At 34.7% G+C, this 22,594-nt stretch overlaps 1 protein-coding gene across 1 annotated transcript; it reads left to right on the forward strand.

The window, feature by feature from the left end:
• Nucleotides 1-451: 451 nt before the first annotated feature.
• On the forward strand, nt 452-22,119 carry LOC136028924 (homeobox protein Nkx-2.1-like). The gene is made up of 5 exons (XM_065706900.1): nt 452-1,156; nt 7,900-8,093; nt 14,886-15,065; nt 18,714-18,899; nt 20,715-22,119. Exons 1-5 carry the CDS (start codon nt 835-837, stop codon nt 20,892-20,894), a joined length of 1,062 nt encoding a protein of 353 aa, XP_065562972.1. The 5' UTR covers nt 452-834; the 3' UTR covers nt 20,895-22,119.
• The last annotated feature ends 475 nt before the right edge of the window (nt 22,120-22,594 follow it).

Below are 22,594 nucleotides of genomic sequence, written 5' to 3' on the forward strand. Positions count from 1 at the left end.
TCAGGGACTATAATTTTATTTTAAACCATAGTGTCCTCGTTCTTACAAAAATATTAAACCCTCTCCTGACGTATCTCTTTCAGCCTTAAAAAAATTAAGACCCTGAAAAGCCACTGAATGGCAAACAGGGCATTGACAGTTAACCACGTTCCAATTGCCAATTCTTTTTTACAGAGACAAGTGGCATGCTTTATCGCCCTATCTCGCAGCAGCTGGGGTCAAACTCGGGCCTCGTATCATTCATATTAAGTAATAGCATTCTTATTGCAGCGAAAAAAATATAGTAGAAAAACAGCTCCTTTTTGTTCTAACTCCTTTAAGTCATCTTGCCTATATCCAAAACATCCATTTTACTGACATGAAATTATAGTGTTGCAGATAAGATATAAATTACCTTGAAATTAACTTACTGTTTTTTTAATCCTGGCACAGGTATGGCACAGAACAAAAAGGTGATTGATTACCGCCGACGTGTGAAACATATCTTTAGCCAATGGTATTTGAAAGCTCCGCCTACTGATGATGAATGGCGCAGCTTGTATTTCATTTATGAATAGTACGCTCCGCCCTGGTGGTTACGCCTTCTTGAAAAATCTCCACGTCGAGTGGGCGCAATATAGCTCAGAAGTGTATGTGAAGTGCTACTGAAGTGAAGACTAATCGTAAGCTATTACTAGCTGCTTTTTACGCTATGTTGACATACTAGATTCTTATGTGCACTTGAAACTGAAAGATCCTCAGACCATCATCAGATAAACAGAGTGATTCCTAAGGACCCTTGAAGGATCTTTTTTCTTATCCAACTCCTAAACAAGGGCTATTAAGCGGCATGCAATGTCCGTGAGTCCTAAGCCCCAAAATATTATTAACCGTGCACCATTTTCTGTTAGTGATATTCTTAGTCCCTTAGACAGTGTGGGTAGTACACCACCCCCCTCTTTTCACGACGTTATGTCAACTCCAGTGACTTCTGCCTATATGCATGTGCCACAACTAGGAGTGTCTTTATCACACGGTCATACCCATTCATTTACAGGAAATTCTGGACAATATATGAATGGGGAACTTGGAAATCCTTACGGACACTCGGCAGCGTCATGGTACGGAACTGGGACAACGGATCCTAGATTTTCTACGGATTACGCATTCACTACAGGTATGACAATTCACACGATAATTTTCTTTCTCTTGTATTATTTATAAGCCAATACCTAAAATTTAGATTTTAAGGGGAAAGAGTATACACTATGCAAGGGTATGTTCAGACAGGCATACACGTAGCAGTGACACCGTCTCCTGGAAATTAAGGAGAGGATGCAAAAAAAATCATAATCGGGACGGAGGTATTTTTCAGTATCCTCAATAAAACTGCCAAAAAGCCTGTCACGGAAAATACCAAAAATAAGTATTTTTTTTCCGAATCTAAGGTGCCAAAAATTCTAGGGGACAAATAATCCATACTGCCTCCGAATTGGCGTCACTGATACATAGGGTTTAGACCTTTTAATCAGTGCACTCTTCCTTCCCCAACTTCTAACATTTTAACTATAGGCCTAAAATTTCTTTATTTTCTGTTTTTTTTTTAACTCTTTTTGGTATTTTTTTTTTAGTTTGCGCCCTTCTCAAAATTCCCTCTCCCTCCAAAATAAATTCCTGAACACGGATCTTTCTTCTGGAAGCCAATTAAAAATGTCAAGATAATTACGATTTTTCCAAAATTTCCTGCATTCTAATGGTTTTAAATTTTTTTAGTAAGAAGGTACTTGACGCCGAAGTTGCCATTGCGATGATTATCAGGACAGCTGATTTTTGGAAAGTCGTTTTGAAATGCATGAACCTTATAAGCACTAAGCAGCTCATGCACATACGTGAATTTTTTTCGAGGGTGGTGGCTTGTGAAAAATTATCTGCACTTGATTATTTGTATAAGAAGTGCCCAGAAAATTGGCAAAATTTAGGATTTCTGGGGAACAACCCAAGCCCCCCTCCTTGTGTGCTTCGGTGATGCAAGTTTGTTTTGCTTGATTATTATGCTAGTAGTTTTTATACATGTTTTATCAGTGGATTTTCAAAATATAAACTTTATTTCTTCCAAGAAACGGAATTTGGCAACGGTAGTCTTCCTTGCGGGGTAAAATATTTTTAAATCTATTTTTTGTACACCCGGGGGTGAATCTCCAGTATTTTTCTTAGGGGGCAATAGGGGTTCATATCCAGATAGCCACGGGGCATGGAGTATATTAATCTTCCACATTATTGGGGCACAACTACCCCTCCCTCCAAACTACACCCCTGTGATGTGTGCCTATTCTTTTAAGTTTACTTTCAAAATGTTGGCACTCCCAGAAAGACACATCTTCTTGTATCTGGAAATTAACGGGGGGTTACCACTAAACGAACCTTTTACCTACCACATCAAATTACAAGTATTAAAGTATAAAACATTTTAATGTCCAAGCGTTTGGTTGACTCATAAATTTGAATATTCATAAGGACATTCATGAATTACGGACAAAAGAAAATGATAAACCAAATTTAGCCATAAATGATTAACACTTATTTTAAGTGACTCACTTTTTTCTTCTTTCTTAACTTCTTCTTTTGTGATATTTGTTTCATTGCACTTTTTTCTATTATAGAGCTAACGGATCTTTTTATAACATAAATATCACTTGAGACGGGGAGGGGATTAAAGAAAAGTTCATTTTTACCCCATGTTCCACAAAACGTCACGATTAAATGGGCCGAAATTATGTAGGCATATTTAACGATTTTAGATGTTTATAGAGGATATCTGACTTTTTTGAAAAAGACCTTGTTAAGCGCTCATCAAAGTTTTTTTCGTAACAGATTCAGTAGAGGTATATTCCAGAAAAATTGTAAGTATTTTATATTAGAAATGTGTGTTCCAGTTGCCAAAGGCACTTTTCTAGTATAACTGAAAACAGACTTGAAGATCCTTAACAAAATGATTGTACGCCAGTATTTTTTAATGACGGAAATTCTATGGAAGTGCTGTCCTTATTCACAGCCAAAGAAACTGGTAAAAACGGAGGATTATGTTTATTCATTCTTGTCCCTCAGTAATGAACATTCGTATGAGATGCATACTAAATTTGTATTTCAAATTTTCCTATAATATGTGAACCTGCTTAAAAAAAAACAAAAAACTTTATTTAGCAATTAGATTGGGTAAAGGTAAAAATAAATGATACATTAAACAAATTTATTTTTACAAGAAGATTCACAGCACTTTCTGGGAGATTTCTCGAATTTGGCTATCATTTTTGTAGCTTAGTTGCAAAATCCGAATGTGAATGAAAATTTCGAATATGGTGAGAAGCGAGTATAAAATAATCTAGCTTTGAATCTTCCTTTGAATGCATTAAATAAAAAAAAAATAATTTTTTTAGCTGAAAGTAAGGAGCGACATTAAAACTTAAAACGAACAGAAATTACTCCGTATATGAAATGAGTTGTCCCCTCCGCAATCCCTCGCTCTTTACGCTAAAGCTTTTAATTTTTTTTTTTTTTTAAGTAGAATTGTGGCAAAGAGTCAAACTTTAGCGTAAAGAGCGAGGGATTGCGGAGGGGTCAACTCATTTCATATACGGAGTAATTTCTGTTCGTTTTAAGTTTTAATGTCGCTCCTTACTTTCAGCTAAAAAAATTATTTTTTTTTTATTTAATTTCTGAACGTTTTTGAATTAATGCATGTTTGGTTTTGGCTCTCCACACATAAATTATTAAAATGAAATTTGTATAATAATTCTTTTTTCTTTGCTAAATGGCTTTCTCTTAGTTTTGATCAGACGATTTTGAGAAATAAGGGGTGGAGAAGGAGGCCTAGTTGCACTCCAATTTTTCGGTTACTTAAAAAGGCAACTAGAACTTTTAATATTTAACGAACGTTTTTATTAGTAAAAAATATACGTAACTTAACAATTAACTTACGTAACAAACTTTCATAACCTTATATTTTTAATATGTATATGAGGGGGTTTGTACCCTCGTTAATACCACGCTCTTTACACTAAATCGTAAGTTTTGTCCCAATTCTTTAAGAATGACCCCTGAATCAGAAAGGCCGTAGAATAAATAGTTTAAATTACTAAAAATACTTTAGCATAAAGAGCAAGGTATTTATCTCCTCCTAAATACCTCACTCTTTATACTAAAGTATTTTTAGAACCCCTCATATGCGTAATAATCTCTGTTCGTTTTAAGTTTCAATGCTGCTTCTTCCTTTCATTTGAAAAAACGTTTTCATGTTTATTTTTCATTGTTTTCTTATAGTAATGCTTGAGAATCCTGCGCCCTTTTCATTGAATTTTTCTTCCCCCATGACAGATTCCTCCAAGGAAAGATCCTCCAAGATAGCCCCCTCTCCTCAGCCCCACCCCTAAGCAAAATAAAATCCCCCTGAAAACGTCTGTACACTTCCCAATAACCATTACTATATGTAAACACTGGTCAAAGTTTGTAACTTGCAGCCCCTCCCCCAGGGATTGTGGGGGAGTAAGTCATCCCCAAAGACATAGTTTTATGGTTTTCGACTATGTTGAACAAAATGGCTATCTCAAAATTTTGATCCGTTGACTTTGGGAAAAAAATGAGCGTGGGAGGGGGCCTAGATGCCCTCCAATTTTTTTGGTTACTTAAAAAGGGCACTAGAACTTTTCATTTCCGTTAGAATGAGCCCTCTTGCAACATTCTAGGACCACTTGGTCGATACGATGACCCCTGGGGAAAAGAAAAAAAAACAAACAAATAAACACGCACCCGTGATTTGTCTTCTGGCGAAAAATACAAAATTCCACATTTTTGTAGATAAGAGCTTGAAACTTCTACAGTAGGGTTCTCTGATACGCTGAATCTGATGGTGTCATTTTCGTTAAGATCCTACGACTTTTAGGGGGTGTTTCCCCCTATTTTCCTAAATAAGGCAAATTTTCTCAGGCTCGTAACTTTTGATGGGTAAGACTAAACTTGATGAATCTTATATATTTAAAATCAGCATTAAAATGCGATTCTTTTGATGTAGCTATTGATATCAAAGTTCATTTTTTTAGAGTTTTGGTTACTATTGAGCCGGGTCGCTCCTTACTATAGTTCGTTACCACGAACTGTTTGATAATCTCTTTTGAGTTTAGACTTAGGCTATATGCAAAACATTATTGGCATAAGAAAATTTACCTAATTTTAGGAAAAGCAGGGAATACCCAGAAAAGACTGTGATCTTGATGAAAATTACTATATAAAACACTACATGTATGAGAACTCTAGCGTGGAAATGTCATCTTTGTACAGGCCCAGATTTACCAATAGGCTCACAAGGCCCGAACCTAGGTGTGCACGGTGCCAGGGGGAGCAATATTATCACTAAGGGAGTTTTTCTTAACAAAATTTGGACTGATATGATTTATTGTCGAAGTGTCAGATGGAGTATGCTACCACACTGTCTATTCATATAAGAGTGATTTTAAAATATCACAGGAATTTTGTGGCCACTTATAAACTTTCAGATGTCTCACAAGAACGGTATCTGAGAGCTTCATTTTATCTCTTTCTTTGATTACTTTTGGCTCATCAGTTGCGTTTTATTCAGTTTTTCCGCTACACCTAAATTTTTGCAGGTTTCCGTGAAATCTTGCAAAAACAGAGCGGCAAAATGGCTTGAGTCTAGATGCGTCAAAGCTTTAAATCTGGCCTTGTCCCTCTATATAAAAAAAAAAAAATGTCACTTTTTTTTCTGAAAAAAATTTACAGAGATGCTTTTGTTTGATTTGATTTTTTCTTAATGGTTTAAAACAATTTATTTTTATAAGAAAATGTAAGTAGGCTCGTCTGAACGAGAATTTTTTCGTATTGATACCTTTTCCAATTAAAAAAGAGACACGGTGCCACTGTGTCCAGCGCCACTAACGAAATAGCGCCACTTCTTGCCATTTGTTTTATAAAATCACAATTTTATGCTTTATAGAACTAAAGCTCTATCCCTTGAAATATTATTTGAGCATTGAATTTGAAGTTTCTAAGCTTCTCAAAATCGCTAGGTACCTCTCGTATTATCCTTAAGCCTGTGATGGGGGCTCACCATGAATAATTAAAAAAATTGCAGTTTTCTATGGTGTATGTTGCCAATTTAAATGCAGTTTCAGCTCCACCTTCTGAAATCTTATGTTACCTTTATATCAAGCTCTTGGATAATTTTTTTTTTTTTTACATTAAAACTATTTTTTATAATGTAAAAATTACGCTACCCCTTTTTCTAAAATTATAGTTTCCAGTAACTCATCTCTAACTTCATAACCACCATTTTGAAAAAACCCGTTTACCACACTTTCAATAACCGGGACTTTAGTATCTTTTAATCCTTTCAGTACAGTCACTAATTCTTCTTCACAAAATAGATTTTCTTTTACATTCAAAATGTAAGAAACTTGTTCGTTCTTTTCTATATCTTTTCCTTAACTCTATCATGGTTTAGAGCATTCTCAAAATGTTTTACCAAGTGATTGCTGTAAAAAAAAAAAAAAAAAAAAAAAAAAAAAAAAAAAAAAAAAAAAAAAAAAAAAAAAATCACATCTCAATAACTTCCAAAATACCGCAATCACTGTAAAATATAGTAATTCCGGCATTTTGGAGGTTATTAAGATGTGAGTTTTGTTTTTTTGCGGTTTCGTGTGTTTTTTAGTTTTATGTGTTCTATATATATTATGTTAAATTTATTTTAACTTCTTATCCCGTTGATAAAGGCTCCCAGACGTGGAGTCGAAATATTTAGATTTTAAGGTTTGTTGTTATTTTTTACTTTTTCATCAACTGTTTTATTTAAATTATGCCCATTTTTCCTCTCTCATTTTTTTATTTAATATCATAAAGCCTCCACATGCACTCATGTCTAGTTCCTGAAAAAATACATTTTAAAAAGCTCCTTTACCTTTAAAAATGTCCATACAAAGCTTATGAAGCCTTTTTCCTGGTGGGAATTCCTCCCTTCATCTTTCATAGTGACTTTCTCTATAAAGTAACGTCCAAAACTTGAGTTTTTGGAAGGGGAGTTGAGCATTGATGATTGATGAAAAATTGATTCGTTATTATGGTTAATTTGTGTTCTTTATTTTATTTATATTTTTGTGTTCTTATTTTATAATAATAATCGTTATTATTTTTAATTTGTGCTCTAATTTTATTTATCTTTTGCGATCTTCTTTTATAACAATAATCGTTATTATTTTGATTTGGTTAGTTAGATAATTAGTTTAATAGGTTCGTTGTTACGTGGACTTTGCACGACCGCAAACCGTCATATGTTTTTGTTCAGTGCGATTATTTATTTAATTATTTGCGATTATTAAAAAAATAAAAGTCGATGCTATTGTAACTAGTTGTAATAATATAGATTTGGCTTACCTAAACTCAAGCCCTTAGTAACTGAAAATTAAAAAGGGGAAAATAGAAGCACTCCAAATATAAGGGCTACAAATCCTTGCTAGAGGTATAAGATTTAATGGGAGTAATACGAGCCAAATTATCTTTCAAACTGTTTATCTTTCAAATTAAGGGGGCGAGGTGTCGTGCAGAAAAGGGTATATATGAGATGTATCAAAAGATTAACATGAGTTTTTTAATGCTATAATATTTAATAGGAGTAATACGAGCCAAATTATCTTTCAAGCTGTTTATCTTTCAATTATGATTTCAATTATCTTTCAAATTAAGGGGCAAGGTGCCACGCAGAAAAGGGTATATAGGGGTTGCATCCAAAGATCAACAGGAATTTTTAACGCTATAATATTTAATAGGAGTAATACGAGCCAAATTATCTTTCAGTTGCTAACAATGACATTACGTTCCAACTGATCATTTCTAATAAAATATTGATTTTATTTCTAGTGTCCCGCTTGATGGGATCCGGTGGTCCTGGATCAGGCATGAATGGAACTGGAATGAACATGAATATGGGCATGAATATGGGAGTTCATGGGCTAAGCGCATGCGGAGTTGGAGATGTAAAACCTTTAGGTGGTGTGCAGTTTCCACTTCATGCTCAAAGGAGGAAAAGAAGAGTTTTGTTTACCCAAGCTCAGGCAAGTATTTAATTTCTGTCTGGTTTCTTTGTAGTTGGGGCTTCGGCTAAAGCTAATGCAAGGAGCAGTGAAAGTTACATTGAAGGAAATACGGGTACCCGGTTTTCATTTATATGTGAGGTTTTGACCGTTTTAAATTTGATCAAATTTAATCAATTTTAAAAACCCGTAGATTCTCAACGATCCTTAAACACCATATGTGGGGTAATATTCCCACTTAGCAGTCTTCCGGGAATAACTCTGAACCTTACCCCCCCCCTCCCCTAAGAAAAAAGGGGTCCACTATTACGGAAGAAATGGACTTACAAAAAGTGACCTTGCATGATTGAAAACTAAAGATTTTTCTAAATATTTTTTTCTAAATAGTCTTGTCCTTAGAAACTTCCTGGAAAATTTCTACATTAGGCAGCAAAATATAGATTTTGGGGGACAAAGACGTAGCTACGCTATTTCACAGTTTAGAAGGAAAGTTATCATATCCAAATAATATCCAAAAACTAGTCAAAAAGTGTCTTTCTATGTAACCGTATTGTTACAATACAAGCACAAAAACACAATTATCCCACAATTTTAATTTGCCATTTTTTAAAGGAAAGTAAGACACCTGTACAAGGGAGAGCAGGGAGAATTCCATTAAAACTTTTACTGAGATCCCCCCCCCGCACCAACACACACATAGATATATAGATTATGGTCCAAAGGAAGGTAAATCTTAGTTTTAGATTTGGATTGTAGTACACTAATAATGACAACTAACACGAATTCAAAATGCTGAAAAAAATTGTTTTCAATGTTTTCATATTAAAGTGAAGAGCAGAGTAAAAGGAAAGTTGGCTAATACGGAACAAAGTGTACACACACTCACACACACACACACATATATATATATATATATATATATATATATATATATATATATATATATATATATATATATATATATATATATATATATATATATATATATATATATATATATATATATATCTAAAATTATTAGGATAAACAATAAACAATATAAATGCAAGGTGTATTTAAGTCCAGCTTACCCCTCCCTATCTCTGCATGTAGGTAGTAGGTTGTCAGTATTGGTTTGAATTATTTCCCAAGAAAATTGAGCATAAAAGTGTCTATTTTGTAGAATTCAAATATCCCTCCTCCTGAAACATATGTACTGGTCTTTTCGTTTAAAGTTTATATGCAAGTAGGTATGACTATAACTGACTATTTTCGCATACAAATAAGGCCTTAGCTCATAATGCTGCCTATGTAAAAAGCAAAGTGTGTACATTCTTTTTTTTCACCAAGGCACTTAGTATCGAGACCCTACCAAGATGGGGGGGAGTATGGGCTTGACCAATTACCCCCCTCCAAATGTTTGTCCGACCCGTAAACAATGTAATAAAGAACCTAGGGGCAAGGGTTGTAAGTTGTGCCACGGAGCCATATAAGATTTACTAAAATTCCTAGTTATAGTGCCATTTTGAAGAGTCGACAGTAATTAGAATGCACCCCCCCCCCTCCATGACTATCGTTTCCCAAAAAAAATCCAATCAAAATTTTAGAACAGCTATTTTGCAGAGCATAATTGAAAGGCTCATTAATTATGTCTTTGGGGATGTCACCTCTCACAGCCTTCACGGCAAAGGCTGTAAGTTAAGCAATCTGTCTATTTTTTTTTTTTTTTACATAGTATATGTTATACAGAAAAGTGGGTATGTTTAACCTTTACTTTTAAAAAAGACGATGGAAATTAAGTTGAACCTTTTAGATAATGTTAAGGGGAGTATTGAACTAAATCAAAATACGTAATATGCATACAGATTGTCAATGGGCGTAGCTTAGGAATGACTGAGTATACTAATTTGGAATTTTCAGTAAATGATAAGCATGACCAAAGAGACAATATTTGATACGAACTTCAGCTAAGAATATTGAAATGAACATCTGAGGATATGTTTGGAGAAGATGAACAAAATCTAAACATATTATGTGCACCAAGATTTCAAAAGAACATATCAGCAATATTTTCGGAACGGCTTACTGTATCAAGATGAAACTTCCGGAGTATCACGAAGGGGGTGTTCAGCATACCAAAAGGCAACATGTACATACTACTACTGCTATTAATACTGCTGCTACTACTGTTACTACTACCACTAATATGGCAGTGTTGTTGCTACTTCTGCTCCTATTACTACCATTACTACTAGGAAATTAGTATTATTAGGCTAAGCGTATGAAGGTGCAAATTTGACGGCGTCTTGAGGGGTGGGTACCGGTTATTAGGTTGGAACTTGTAGAGAATACTTAAAGGGGAAGATCAATCGATCAAAAAATAATATGTTCATGCTGCAGCTAGTACTACTATCACTGCTAGTTTTACTGCTGCTACTACTACTGCTGCTACTGCTGCTAAACTACTCCAACTATTATTTCCTTGCAGCTACTTTTTAGGTTAAGTGAATTAAGATAAAAAAAAACTTCAAGGGGGAGTCATGAGGGCACATCAGTAATATTTTGAAACATCTTACCGTATCAAAATGAAACTCCCAGGGCATCATGAGGAGATATTCAACTTGCCAAAAGGCAATATGTACATACTAGTACCGCTATTACTGCTGCTGATGCTATTTTTACTATTACTGCTGACACAACACCACTACTTCCACTACTTCTCCTACTACTACCACAACTATTAAGGCTAAATGTATGAAGATGCAAACTTTAGAGGATATTGATGGGAAGTTTGAAGTAAATCAAAACACACTATGTGCATGCAGATTGTCAAAAGAGCATATGTCAAGAAAGGGTTTGGGTATTGAGTGGAAACTTCCAGAGAATACTTAAAGGGAAGATTAATTAACAAAAAGCAAATATTTGCAATCTACTACTCACACTACTACCACTGCGTTTACTCCTACTATTACTTCAACTAGTACTATTACAACTACCACTGCTATTTACTACTCCAATGCATGGTTGCCAATTTGTGCAAACCCTTTTTTTCATTTCGTTTTTTCCCTCCACGTACCGGATTCTCACTCTTTTCGCCAATTATTTCCTCTTTGCATTCTTTTATAAAATGATGATAGAGAAGTATTAGCGAAATAAACAGCCTCAAGTGAAACTATTTGAGTGCAAAAAGTACAATAGCAAGCCGGTGGGATCTTTCTTATCGCTGCCGTCCCCCAGTCGTCTTTCCAACATCTCCAACCATTTAAGATGAAGTAGATCAAATCAAAGTATAAAGAGCAAGTGAAAACACATTAATTCAAAATAAAATTTCACATGAGAAACCCAAAAGCTGTTTGGCATAACTATTCTTCTTAGGAATAGAAAAATGAGTATGCTCAATGCAGTGAGGTGATGGAGAAGAATAACCAGGAAAAAACTCTTTAAAGTCTACTCCCAAGCTGATAAAATTTTGCCAAGACATTAGGCCTCTGCAACATTTTAAAGTGCGAACGACTCATCTCTGATTATGATGGCCATTTTTCAGAAATAAAAGCCTTATCTTACAGGCTAGGAGCATAGGCGCTGGCTTCCTTAGACGGTTGAATCCTCCTAGGTTTTTTTGAAAATACTTTGAGGTAGTAAATGCAACACTTGAATGCTTTGGCATAAAAATGTTTTGGCATTCAAGTTGTTCATGTGATTTTATACAAAAGAAAATTTAAATTTACACATTTGTGATGTTGGGATAAATTGCTCAGAAGACTTTTTCTCTAATTCACATGATCTAAATTACCCCTTTTTCAGAACTCTCGTCTCATCTACATATATTCATATCCATTAATTTGCTCAAACTTAAAGTAATCAAAGTGAAGGAGCGCTTTCACAGAACAAGCAGCAATCTATTTTTTAGGAATGTACCACAAAACTACTCATTTCATATAGGAAATGAAATAAATTTACAAGAAAAGGAAAAAAAGGAGAAAATCCAGTAGAGGAAAATTTTTTTTTTTTTTTTACTAAGCATGCATTCACCAATTTACATTGAAGTCAGCTATAGTTCATTACTAGCTACTTTGACCTCTCATATTTCTTTCAGAATATTTAGAAAAAAGGACACAAATCCTTATCTATAGTCTAAAGCATTACCTTTTAGCTGTAAAAACAACAATAATTGTTATCTAACTCATTATTTAGAGGTTAATATGGTCGTATTAATGGTCGTAGGATAACTTTAATCATTTTAAAATGACGTAAGAGTGGTAAGAACAGTAAGAGGGACTGCGAACATTTTTTGACTAGTACTTTTTTTTTATAGCAAAAATCCCTCTTTTTGGCCTCGATTGCACTGTTTTTTAGACGTTCGTAGTTGGTAACCCTGCTCCAACTACTACTTCTATTATAACTACTTGTATGGCTGAGAGTTTTAAATGAAAATTTCAGGAAGTATATGAGAAAACAGGTTATCAAAAGGTTGACATTTCATATCGGCAATGTCAAACCCATGATAAACTAACTATATTATGTAAAACTGCTAAGACTTGATGAGGGGGATGTTCAAATAACCAAAAAACAATATATTAATACTGCCGCTGCTGCTAGTACTAGTCCTATTACTTTTAAATCTACTAATAGTAATAATACTACTATTGGAACTGCTGTTACATCTATGCCCATGGATTTGAAGGTGCTTTTACTTGAATATTTGTATCCTATTGCTGCTTCTACTCATACTACTACTACTGCTATCAGTATCACTACTGATACTACTACTACTACTGCTACAAGAGCTAAGCCTACTACTAATCATTTTTCTTCTACTGTTACTACCGCTACTACTGTAACTACTACTACTAGTACTATAACTAAAAGTATAGCTAAAAAGAAAAAGTCGAAACACACTATGCGCTTACAGGTTGTCAAGAAGACTTATCTAATATACTTCAGGCACGGTTTGTGGTATTTAGTCGAAACTTTCAGCTTGTGTGAGGAAGATGTTGAAAAAACTTCAAGATGCTATGTGTACACTACTACTAACGCTACTACTGCTGCTAAAACTGTTGCTATAACGCAAGCTAAGGGTATTAAGGTAAAGCTTTCAAGGAATATTTAGGTGGGTATTGGACTAAATCCAAACAGACCATAAGCAAGTAGATTGCGAAAAGATTGACACTGCAGTATCTCTAGAACGGCTTACATTATTAAGTTTGACCTTTCTGGGTAAGTTATGGCAGATTTTGGATTAGCAAAAAGGCACTATTTGTACACTATGGTAACTACTGCTACAGTTGCTTTAACTACTTGCGCTAAGGGTATTAAGGTGAAACTTATAGGAAAGTTAAGGGGGAGTTCAAATTAAACGAAAAAACTAAGTGCATCAAAAGGAGATATAAGCAAAATCATAGACAGCGCAGCGTTATCATAGGTATTAATACCATAAAAACTTTAAAAAGGAGTTAATCTGACAGAAAATTAAAAGTTCTAGTGCCCTTTTCAAGAATAAAACTCTTTCTAAGCCCATTAATTTTTCAAAAGCATCTAATCGAAATTTTAAGAAATTCCTGTTTGTTTAGCATAGTTAAACAGTCAAGTAACTATATCTCTAGGTATGCCAAATACGTCAACCCCACACACTTATGCAATTTACGCATTATACTTAGATATTAAATATTGCTTTAAAACTAAATCAAAAGGCACAGTATGTATGCTTGTTGCCAATAAGACATCTCAGCATATATACTGACTTTGGAAATCCCTTGAAGAATCTTTGAAAAGAAATTCTCTTGGAATTTTTGTATTTTTTTCCCAGAAGATAGTTCAGAGATGTTTTTTTTTTGTTTGTATTAGTTTTCTGTTTTTCCCATAGGTGATCGAATGGAACTTTGGTCCTAGAGGATTGGGCCAAAAGATTGACCAATGGATTGGAGAGTTGCTAGTCCTCTCTCACGTCCTTTGTCCCGAAAAGACATCTGATCAAAATTTTGAGATAACCATTTCATTTAACATAGTTGACAGATCTAAATAACTGTGTCACTTCGTGATGACATGACCCCAAATAGTCCCTGGGAATAGGGCTTTAAGCTGCACAATTTCTCCATTGTTTTCATGTAGTATATACAGAAATTGTTGGGGGGAGGTTTCTGAGGGGGGATTTTGCTAGTTTAGAATTTTCCATGGAGGGGAAAGTTTCCGGTGGAAATTCTCCTTGGGCGATTTTCCAAGAGGGGTGGGAGGGAATTCGCTGGCATTATTTGAAACTAAGTTAGACACTAAATAAACTAAATATTTTTGTTCAACTGGAAGTAAGAAGAAACATCAAAACTTGAAAAGAATACAAATCACTCCATATATGAGGGGGGCTGCTTTTTCCTCAACCCTCGCTCTTTATGCCAAAGTTTGACTTTTTGTCACAACTCTTTGAGAAAGACTGCTCAAACCCAATGGTCATTGAACTTGAAGTATTTTTGAAGAACTTTAAGACTTTAGCGTAAAGGGCGAAGATTGAGAAAGAAGCAGTCACCTCATATACGGCAGAGTTTCTGAGCGTTTTAAGTTTTAATGTTGTTCCATACTGCCAGTTGAAAAAAAACTTGTTTTCTTTTGTTTAGCATATTAAGGAGTGGATGGGTTTCAAGAAAATACAAAAAGTACAGTGAGTGCAATAATTACTATTTTGTTTATGATAGCTTATTTACAGTATTACGGATTGTAACTATATACTCATCTGATTTTTTTTTTTTTTTTACTTTAAATATAGCTTTTGTGGCAAATACTTGTCAGGTTTTATTTGGTTTAAAAGCAACAGCCAAGTTCAACTATGTAATCTGATAATTTCAGGTGTATGAACTAGAACGTCGGTTTAAGCAGCAAAAGTACCTTTCAGCGCCTGAGCGTGAGCATTTGGCAAGTTTAATTCATCTGACTCCAACTCAAGTCAAAATTTGGTTTCAAAACCATCGCTACAAATGTAAGAGGCAAGCTAAAGAAAAACAGATGGCAGAACAAACTGTGAATTCTGTAAGTTATTTTTTACGTGACTATTCGAATTAACTGGGATATTTATATAAAGTATAATGTAAGCGCTTTGTTAGATGATCCTTGTTCTTGCGGTCAAAACCTATTACTGAGATTTTAAATTTATATATTTATCGATATGCTTACAATTTCTGTATACTTACAGTTTTTATGAAAATTTATTGCGATAAAGCTAGAATTGACACTTCGGTATTCGATTCGGTCTTCTCTGGATCTAAAATTGGGGCAACAGGCTGCTAGTTTTGTTACCCGAAAAGATCTGGTATCTAAAAACAGGGAGACCGATTGCTAATTTGGTGCTGAGAAATATTCGAAAAGTGATTTAGATGACACGATAGTGCCTTACCGTATACAAGGTGCAATAAGTGCATAATTTATTTAATTAATTAATAGTTTGTAATAATAGTTAGTAGCTAATTAATGTCTCCGATGGTGTACTACCTCCGCACCATCTCTCCCCCTTGATTCAGAATATTAAATTAACAAAAATTAAACACTAATTTTTACTACAGAGTATCGATAACAGACCTTATGACTGACCTAGTATACAGGCAAACTGACCTTTTATACATATGACCTTATTACAGAAAACTTTAGAAATCGCATCAACAATTTGTTTATACTCATTTTCGTTACATTTTTAGGAGTCCAAGCAAACATTTCGTGGAGTCGGGGTTCAAACCCCTCTAAACCCCTCCCATCCTGGATACGGCTTAGGGAATATATCAGGCCCTGGTGACTTCCAGCGAGAAGTATAAAATCTTTCTTTTTAGGAAAAATAAGGTCTTATATAGTTGTATATGACTATATGACTTATATACTTAGACTTTATATGACCGACCTTATATACAGGCAAAGGTGTACCTACGATTTTTGCTTGGGGCTGTGCGTGTGTTTACCTTTTTTTAGAGGTTTTACAAGAGAAACTTTAAAAAACGTATCAAAAATGTGTTTATATGCATTTTGTTAGATTTTTTACTTATCAGACATTTCTTTCTTTTGCGGGAGGGGGGGGATGGTTCGAGTCCTGAGCTCCCTATGGATGTAGCCTTGTACAAAGGTATGTACTATCATGTCATTTGTCGTATTTACTTGTTTTCAAAGAGCACCGCGTTTAGTAATCATCTATGCTTACTTTCGGGGGGAGTTGACCCCCAACGATCAGTACGATGCTATGGCGTGTTTAAATTCAAGTGCATCGACCTGGGTTCGGAAGACTTGATTCTTGTGATAACCATTTGTAGCATAACAAAATTAAATACCACATAGGATATTTTTTACGTGCGAGTAAAGGTAACCTTAAAATCTTAAATAGATGGGAAGTTACCATAAATATGAGAAGGGGGCTGCTATTCTTCTTGGCCTTCAGTTTTTACGCTAAAGTTTGAATTGGGCTTTCAGTATATAAAAAAACCCACAATAAGAAATGAATAACAGTTTTTTTTTTATCTTAATGCTTTAAGTCTAATAAGCTTCAAGTAAGGTTCAAGTTGAACTTAACCATAAAGCAAGGGGTTGAGGTGGAATTCTCATTTTTAGAGTAAATTCTGTTCTTTTTTAGTTGTAGCATGGGTCTTTACAGTGGAGAAAGTTTAATGTCGGAATTACTGCCCCCTCGTGTTTTGGGTAAATCCTGTACTTCTTAAATTTTCACTTGGGTCTTTATTTTCATGCGCAAAAACTTCTTTATTTTCAACTAGTTTCTCAATGAAAGTGGAAACAATTTCAATAGCGCTTGAGAATGAATTGCGCCACCGAGCAAGGGCGTATCCAGAATTTTGTCTAGGGGGGATATTTTTTCGGTGAAGGGGAGGGCTTACAGAAAAAAACCTTTACAAAACATATCCAAAAAATTTGTGCGCATTTTTGTCACTTTTACAAATCGAACAAAAACTTTGGGGTGAGGGGGTTCAAACCTAAGGCCCTCTCCCTGGATATGGCTTTACCACCGAGTGTGAGTGTACACTTAAAAGCTGGTAAATTTGTATAAGTTTTTTATTTTCTTAAGCCAAATGAGCTCTTCGTAGTTTGCCCCTAACATTGAATTGGCCCTATTTGGCCCAGTTGCCGCTCTAATCTAAGTTGCGATTCTAAGAAGTCTCGGCTTGATACTGCAATTAAATAAATAAATAAAAACTTTTTCAGCTGAAAATAAGGAGCAACATATATGAGGGAGTTCATCCCCTCGTCAATACCTCGTTCTTTATGCTAAAGTTGGAATTTTTCCCAATTCTTCAAGAATGACCCCTGGATCACAATGGGTTTAATTAGAATTAATAGCTCTTTCGAAAGTAATAACAAAACTTTAGCGTAAAGAGCGAGATGTTGACGAGGGAGCGAGCCCCCTCATATGTCTAGCAATTCATAACTTGCGGCCCTTTACGTCCAAAGTTTGCAACTTGCAGCCCTTCCCCGTGGACTATGGGTAATTAAGTCAGCCTCAAAGACATAGCTATTAGATTTTTCGCCTATGCTGTACAAAAAAGGCTATCTCAAAATTTTGATCTTTGATTTTGGGAGAAAATGAACGTGGGAAGGGGCCTAGTTGCCCTCCAATTTTTTGGCTACTTAAAAAGGGCACTAGAATTTTTAATTTTCCTCTCGAATGGGCCCTCTAGCGATATTCTTGGACCACTGGATCGATACGATGACCTCTGGGAAGAAAAAAAAACACACACATTTGTGATCTTTCTTCTGGCAAAAAGTACAAAATTCCAATTTTTTGAGGATTGGAGCTTTAAACTCCAAAGTGGGGTTTTTTGATACGCTGAATCTGATGATGTGATTTTCATTAAGATTATATAGTCTTTAGGGGGTGCGTCCTTCTTTTTTCGAAAATAAGGCAAATATTCTCAGGTTCTTAACGTTTGATGGGTAAGACTAAACTTGATGAAACTCATAGATTTGAAATCAGTATAAAAATCTAATTTTTTTTATTTATCTATTGGTATCAAATTTTTGTTTTTATTGTTTCGGTTACTATTGAGCCGGGTCGCTCCTTATAATTCGCAACTAGGAACTGTCTGATATCTAAAGGAAAATTTTTTCAAGTTTTGATTTTTTTTTGTAATTCTTGAAATATTTTAATGATCGATTGATATTTCGCCTAAACATAAAAGCCGGCAAGCCAGTGCCGACAAGCAATTTTAGTTAATACGCTAAAAAATATCTGCAAATTCGCAATTTTTTTTATTTTTGGAAATAAAATTTTTCTGCAAATTCGTCACTGTTTTGAACCCAAATATCTTTGATGTTTTTTAGAAAGTTTTGGTTGCACAGAGTAGTCAATAGCCGAGATTACCGTTACTGACCACAGAGTGGTCATTATTGGCCACATTGGCTATTGACCACAGAGTGGTCAATAGCCCACATTTTTAGCTACCATCATTAGTATTTGTAGTCGGTTATTCCTATATTCGTTCAAATAGGATTTAGGTGCAAGAAGGAGTTAGCAAACAAGCAGACAGGAGTTTGTAGCAAAAAAATGTAACTTTTTTCACATAATAGCCAGTCGTTTTTGTAAAACAAAAAAGAAGACAAAAATTTAGTCGAAAAACATGTAAAAGTTTAAATTTTGAGCACTGCTTCCTCCTAAAATCTTAAGAAAACTAACAATGAGTAAGCTTTCAGAATTCACCACGTCGTGTGAGTGTTCCTGTCCTAGTCAAAGAAGAGAAGCATCTAAGTACCGACCATAGTGGAGCAGATTCACCGACATCTCCAAGTGATCGCGAGGAGGAATCTCCCAGTCCACCCCCAACCCAGCTGAACAACCCTTCTGCTCCTTCACATCTCCAAGGACAAGTTATTCAAGGCGTAAGTAGGTTATCATACTCATAGCAATAGCTTTTCGGTTTTATAGAGTCCCTTCAAGGCCAAAAGCAAGTTCAAACTCTTTAATATCCACTAAAAAAAATCATGTCAAGCAATCTATATTTTCAAGAATATGCCAAACATCTATAATATGTAAAAGTATGACATATTAAGTATTCTCCAATGACACTTGACTTCTAAGTTTCCGATTGGAAGGTTTTGAAATATATATTATATATATATATATATATATATATATATATATATATATATATATATATATATATATATATATATATATATATATATATACCGTGTTAACTGTGTTTATTCGATGTGTGAGAGAGCCGATCACCTTGTAGAGCTGTAAGAAGATTTATAAGACAATTTTTATTCAAAAATAACAAAGACATGTGTAGAAGCTGAAAAAATAGTTTTTTTTATGCTAATATATATAGCCTTATAAAAATTTAGCCTTAATAAAAATCGGCTCTCTCAGCCGAAAAAAGAATTAAATTGAATCGCTAAGAATAACGTACGAATAGAAAATCTACACGATAAGAAAATTTTATGAAAAGGACCTTAACGTCGGCAATGCAAGGAACATCAGCTAAAACTCATAGTTTACCGTTACGAATTATCGCCAGCTGGAACAAAAACTGAAAAATTAATATAAAAAAAGTCAAGATCGCTAAATGTACAAAAATTACCAACGCTTACTTCCCTATACCTTGTTAAAAAAAGCGTAGAAAAGAAATAAGGAAATCCCCCCTTTCAAACAAATCTTGGATTGCGAAATTATGACACTCAACTTGTCCCCTTTCAAAAAAGGTACAAAATAATACAATGGGATTTATTTACATACAACTTATTTTAAAATGAATGCTTCTGTATGGAACAATCTCGCTGGATTTTTTAATCTGCTACCAGGTATGCACCACTTGTTCTGTCAAATATTGTGCACATAAAACTGCCCTAAAACTTTGTGCCAATTATGGCACAATTTGCGCAACGTCTGACACAGATCCTTTACATTTAACGCGCGCCCGATGGTGCCAATCCATTAAAATGTCGAGGAGTGGAGAGGAAAGTATATTTTTTTTTTCCAAATCTGAGGAGGCAATTCTATTTTTTTTTTTTTTTTTTAGTTATTAGCGAAAATATAAAAAAAAGAGTATTTTTAATGCAAGTACTAAAACAAGTATTTTGTGTAATAAAGAGGGGGGATACCCCTTAAAAAACCAAAACCGACAATACAGTACTAATTAGCATTTAATTGAATTCGAAAAGTATAAATATAGGAGAAAATAGACTTGACCAAGACGGTGTCCATGAAAACTTCATCAAGTCATTTAATTTTATCGTTTAAAATTTTGATTTCTATTATAATAAAAAGGCCTTGACTGGTTTATTTAAAAGAAGTAGTGAACCAATAGAAACTAATAAAAAATGAGTGTAAATTTGCAAAATACATCAATGCTGGAACCCGACGAAAAACTAAAGAATAAAAAAAAACACCAAGACACAAATGCCTCACCCAGCATCATTAGTTCTGTAGTTCCATGGAAATATATTTAACTGACAGGTCCACTTACCTGTCAGCTATAATCCATGGATACACTATATATTTAACCGACGGAACTTCTTCCCCGTCGGTCTTGCCGCAGCTGGGACTGAACTTGAGCCCCATCTTGCCAAGCAGAGGTGAGTTCACCTTGCTACTACAGGCAGTAAATAAAGAATACTGCAAATTCCATGAGCACTTTCAATCTAGAGTTAACATCTAGAAATAACTTATGCGCAAATTCCTTGTTTCAGGGTGCAATTGGCCATTCACCAGGAGGCTTATTATCTAGTATAGGCTTCCATCACCAGCCACACAGCGCCACGTCCTTGCACCATCAAGCACAGACATTGCATCAGATGCAGCATCAGGCTCACGCGCACCAGCAGCAAAGTTTATGCGCATATTTACCATTGCAAGGCAGAGCTTGGTAATTAAACTCTTTTTGTGATGTGGAGCATAAGGAACTGATGCAGATCGAAGTACTAAGTGTCGATAGGAAAATTAATTAACTTGTGATTATCGAGCAGCTAGAGCTTAGAAGGTGGCTATCACTAATTTCAAAAGACATCTACCATATCGAAAGACTATTGTTATTTTTCTTCTGTTTTTATATTTTACCAAGAACCAAGTGTCCTAGTGTTATATATTTAATATCTGTATATCTTTTCTTGCAACAATGGGTTGTGCTCATTAAGTAGCAAGATTTGCATTAAGAGGCGGTCCAACACATTTAGTAAACTGCGGGAATCAAAATTAAAATAATAGTTCGTTAAGAGATGATATATTTTTCATGACGATTAAGGAGTTTAAGCCCCACATTTTTGGACCCCAAGTCTAAGACGTCAGGGTGTATGTACAAGGTTAAGCATTCAGAAATAGTTGATCTGTTCAGGGGTTAATGTTCGCGCAGCTAGGAGCGGGAAAACAGTTTTAGGTTGTTTAATTTACCCAAGTTATTACCAAGCAAAGTGAAAAAGAGTAAATAGAAAACTGTACCGTCCTGTAGGCACAGCTTCGAGGATTTAAACCATTTTTTACTTGGTTCATCTACATGGAATTGTTCCAATCTCTAACGTAGTATTATAATATCATCCCACAGTTAACCTGGTTAACTGTGATATTGGAATTGAAATTACCATTTAACATAAGCTGATTTTTATTATTCTGAAGGTCCATTAAGAGTGAGATTTTACTAAAACTATTGTTTACCTAACCCTAATTTGAGTAAATCAGAATTTCCATTGAATTTTTACCAAATGAGAAAATTTTGTGGAAAAACTGATTGGTTTAAACTAGCGCGTAAATATTGGTATTAGTCAAGTCTAGTTATGATTGGGCCTGTAAATATACGTCTTAGAAATGTATGGAAGCGTCGTAGCCAAGAATTTGCAAAAAAAAAAACAACATTTGAATACTTTTCACATTCAATACCATTAGAATTTCTTTTCTATTTTTAAATCGGCCCAAAAGAGGCAGCAATGTGATATACCGAGCTCATTACAAGAACTTTATAATATTAATTAGCAAGGTATTAATGCCACTTTAGACCCTGTTCATCTATTTGTAACTTTTTTAACTAATGAATTGCCGAGCATTCATTTCTTAGAGTGCACATTTTGTTGTCATTTTGCTGGAGCTGTTAATAAAACCTTATGATTGTTATTCAGGCTTTTTCGATGCATGTTACTAGGAAATTCTGCTGAAAGCATAAATGTCGAAGTTCATACATGTAATTAAAATAACTGAAATGAAAACAACTTTAATCTTCAACTTTGGAGCTTCATAAGGAAAAATCAATAGATTGCTCTAAGCTGCAATTTAAGGTAATTTAAGGTAATACATAAAAAGTATACCTTAGATTCTCCAGAGAAGGGTTACCGACTGCCGACATCTAAAAAGAGTGCAAATAAATGCCAAAAAAGGGTGATTTTTGTTTAAGAAAAAAAGAGTGCAAGTAAAAAAATCTGCAAGCGTGCGTGGCTGCCCCTGCGCGTGCATCTCCTCTGAGGTAAAAGCAGTGCATTTCACACGAAAAGTGTGCAAGTTGGCAACCCTATTCCTCGGGTTAAATGCACCTCTGACGAAGTTGCCAACTACGGATGTTTAAAGCGAATGAAAATTGATACCCAAA

The sequence above is a fragment of the Artemia franciscana genome, chromosome 7 (genome assembly GCF_032884065.1).
Source record: "Artemia franciscana chromosome 7, ASM3288406v1, whole genome shotgun sequence".
Lineage (NCBI taxonomy): Eukaryota > Metazoa > Arthropoda > Branchiopoda > Anostraca > Artemiidae > Artemia > Artemia franciscana.

Bases quoted from the DNA above. Each gene is read 5' to 3' on its own strand.
- LOC136028924 (XM_065706900.1), top strand. From the start codon at position 835: ATGTCCGTGAGTCCTAAGCCCCAAAATATTATTAACCGTGCACCATTT. The intron at 15,066-18,713 runs GTAAGTTATTTT...GTAAGCTTTCAG, and splicing joins CAGAACAAACTGTGAATTCT to AATTCACCACGTCGTGTGAG. The intron at 18,900-20,714 runs GTAAGTAGGTTA...TCCTTGTTTCAG, and splicing joins AAGGACAAGTTATTCAAGGC to GGTGCAATTGGCCATTCACC.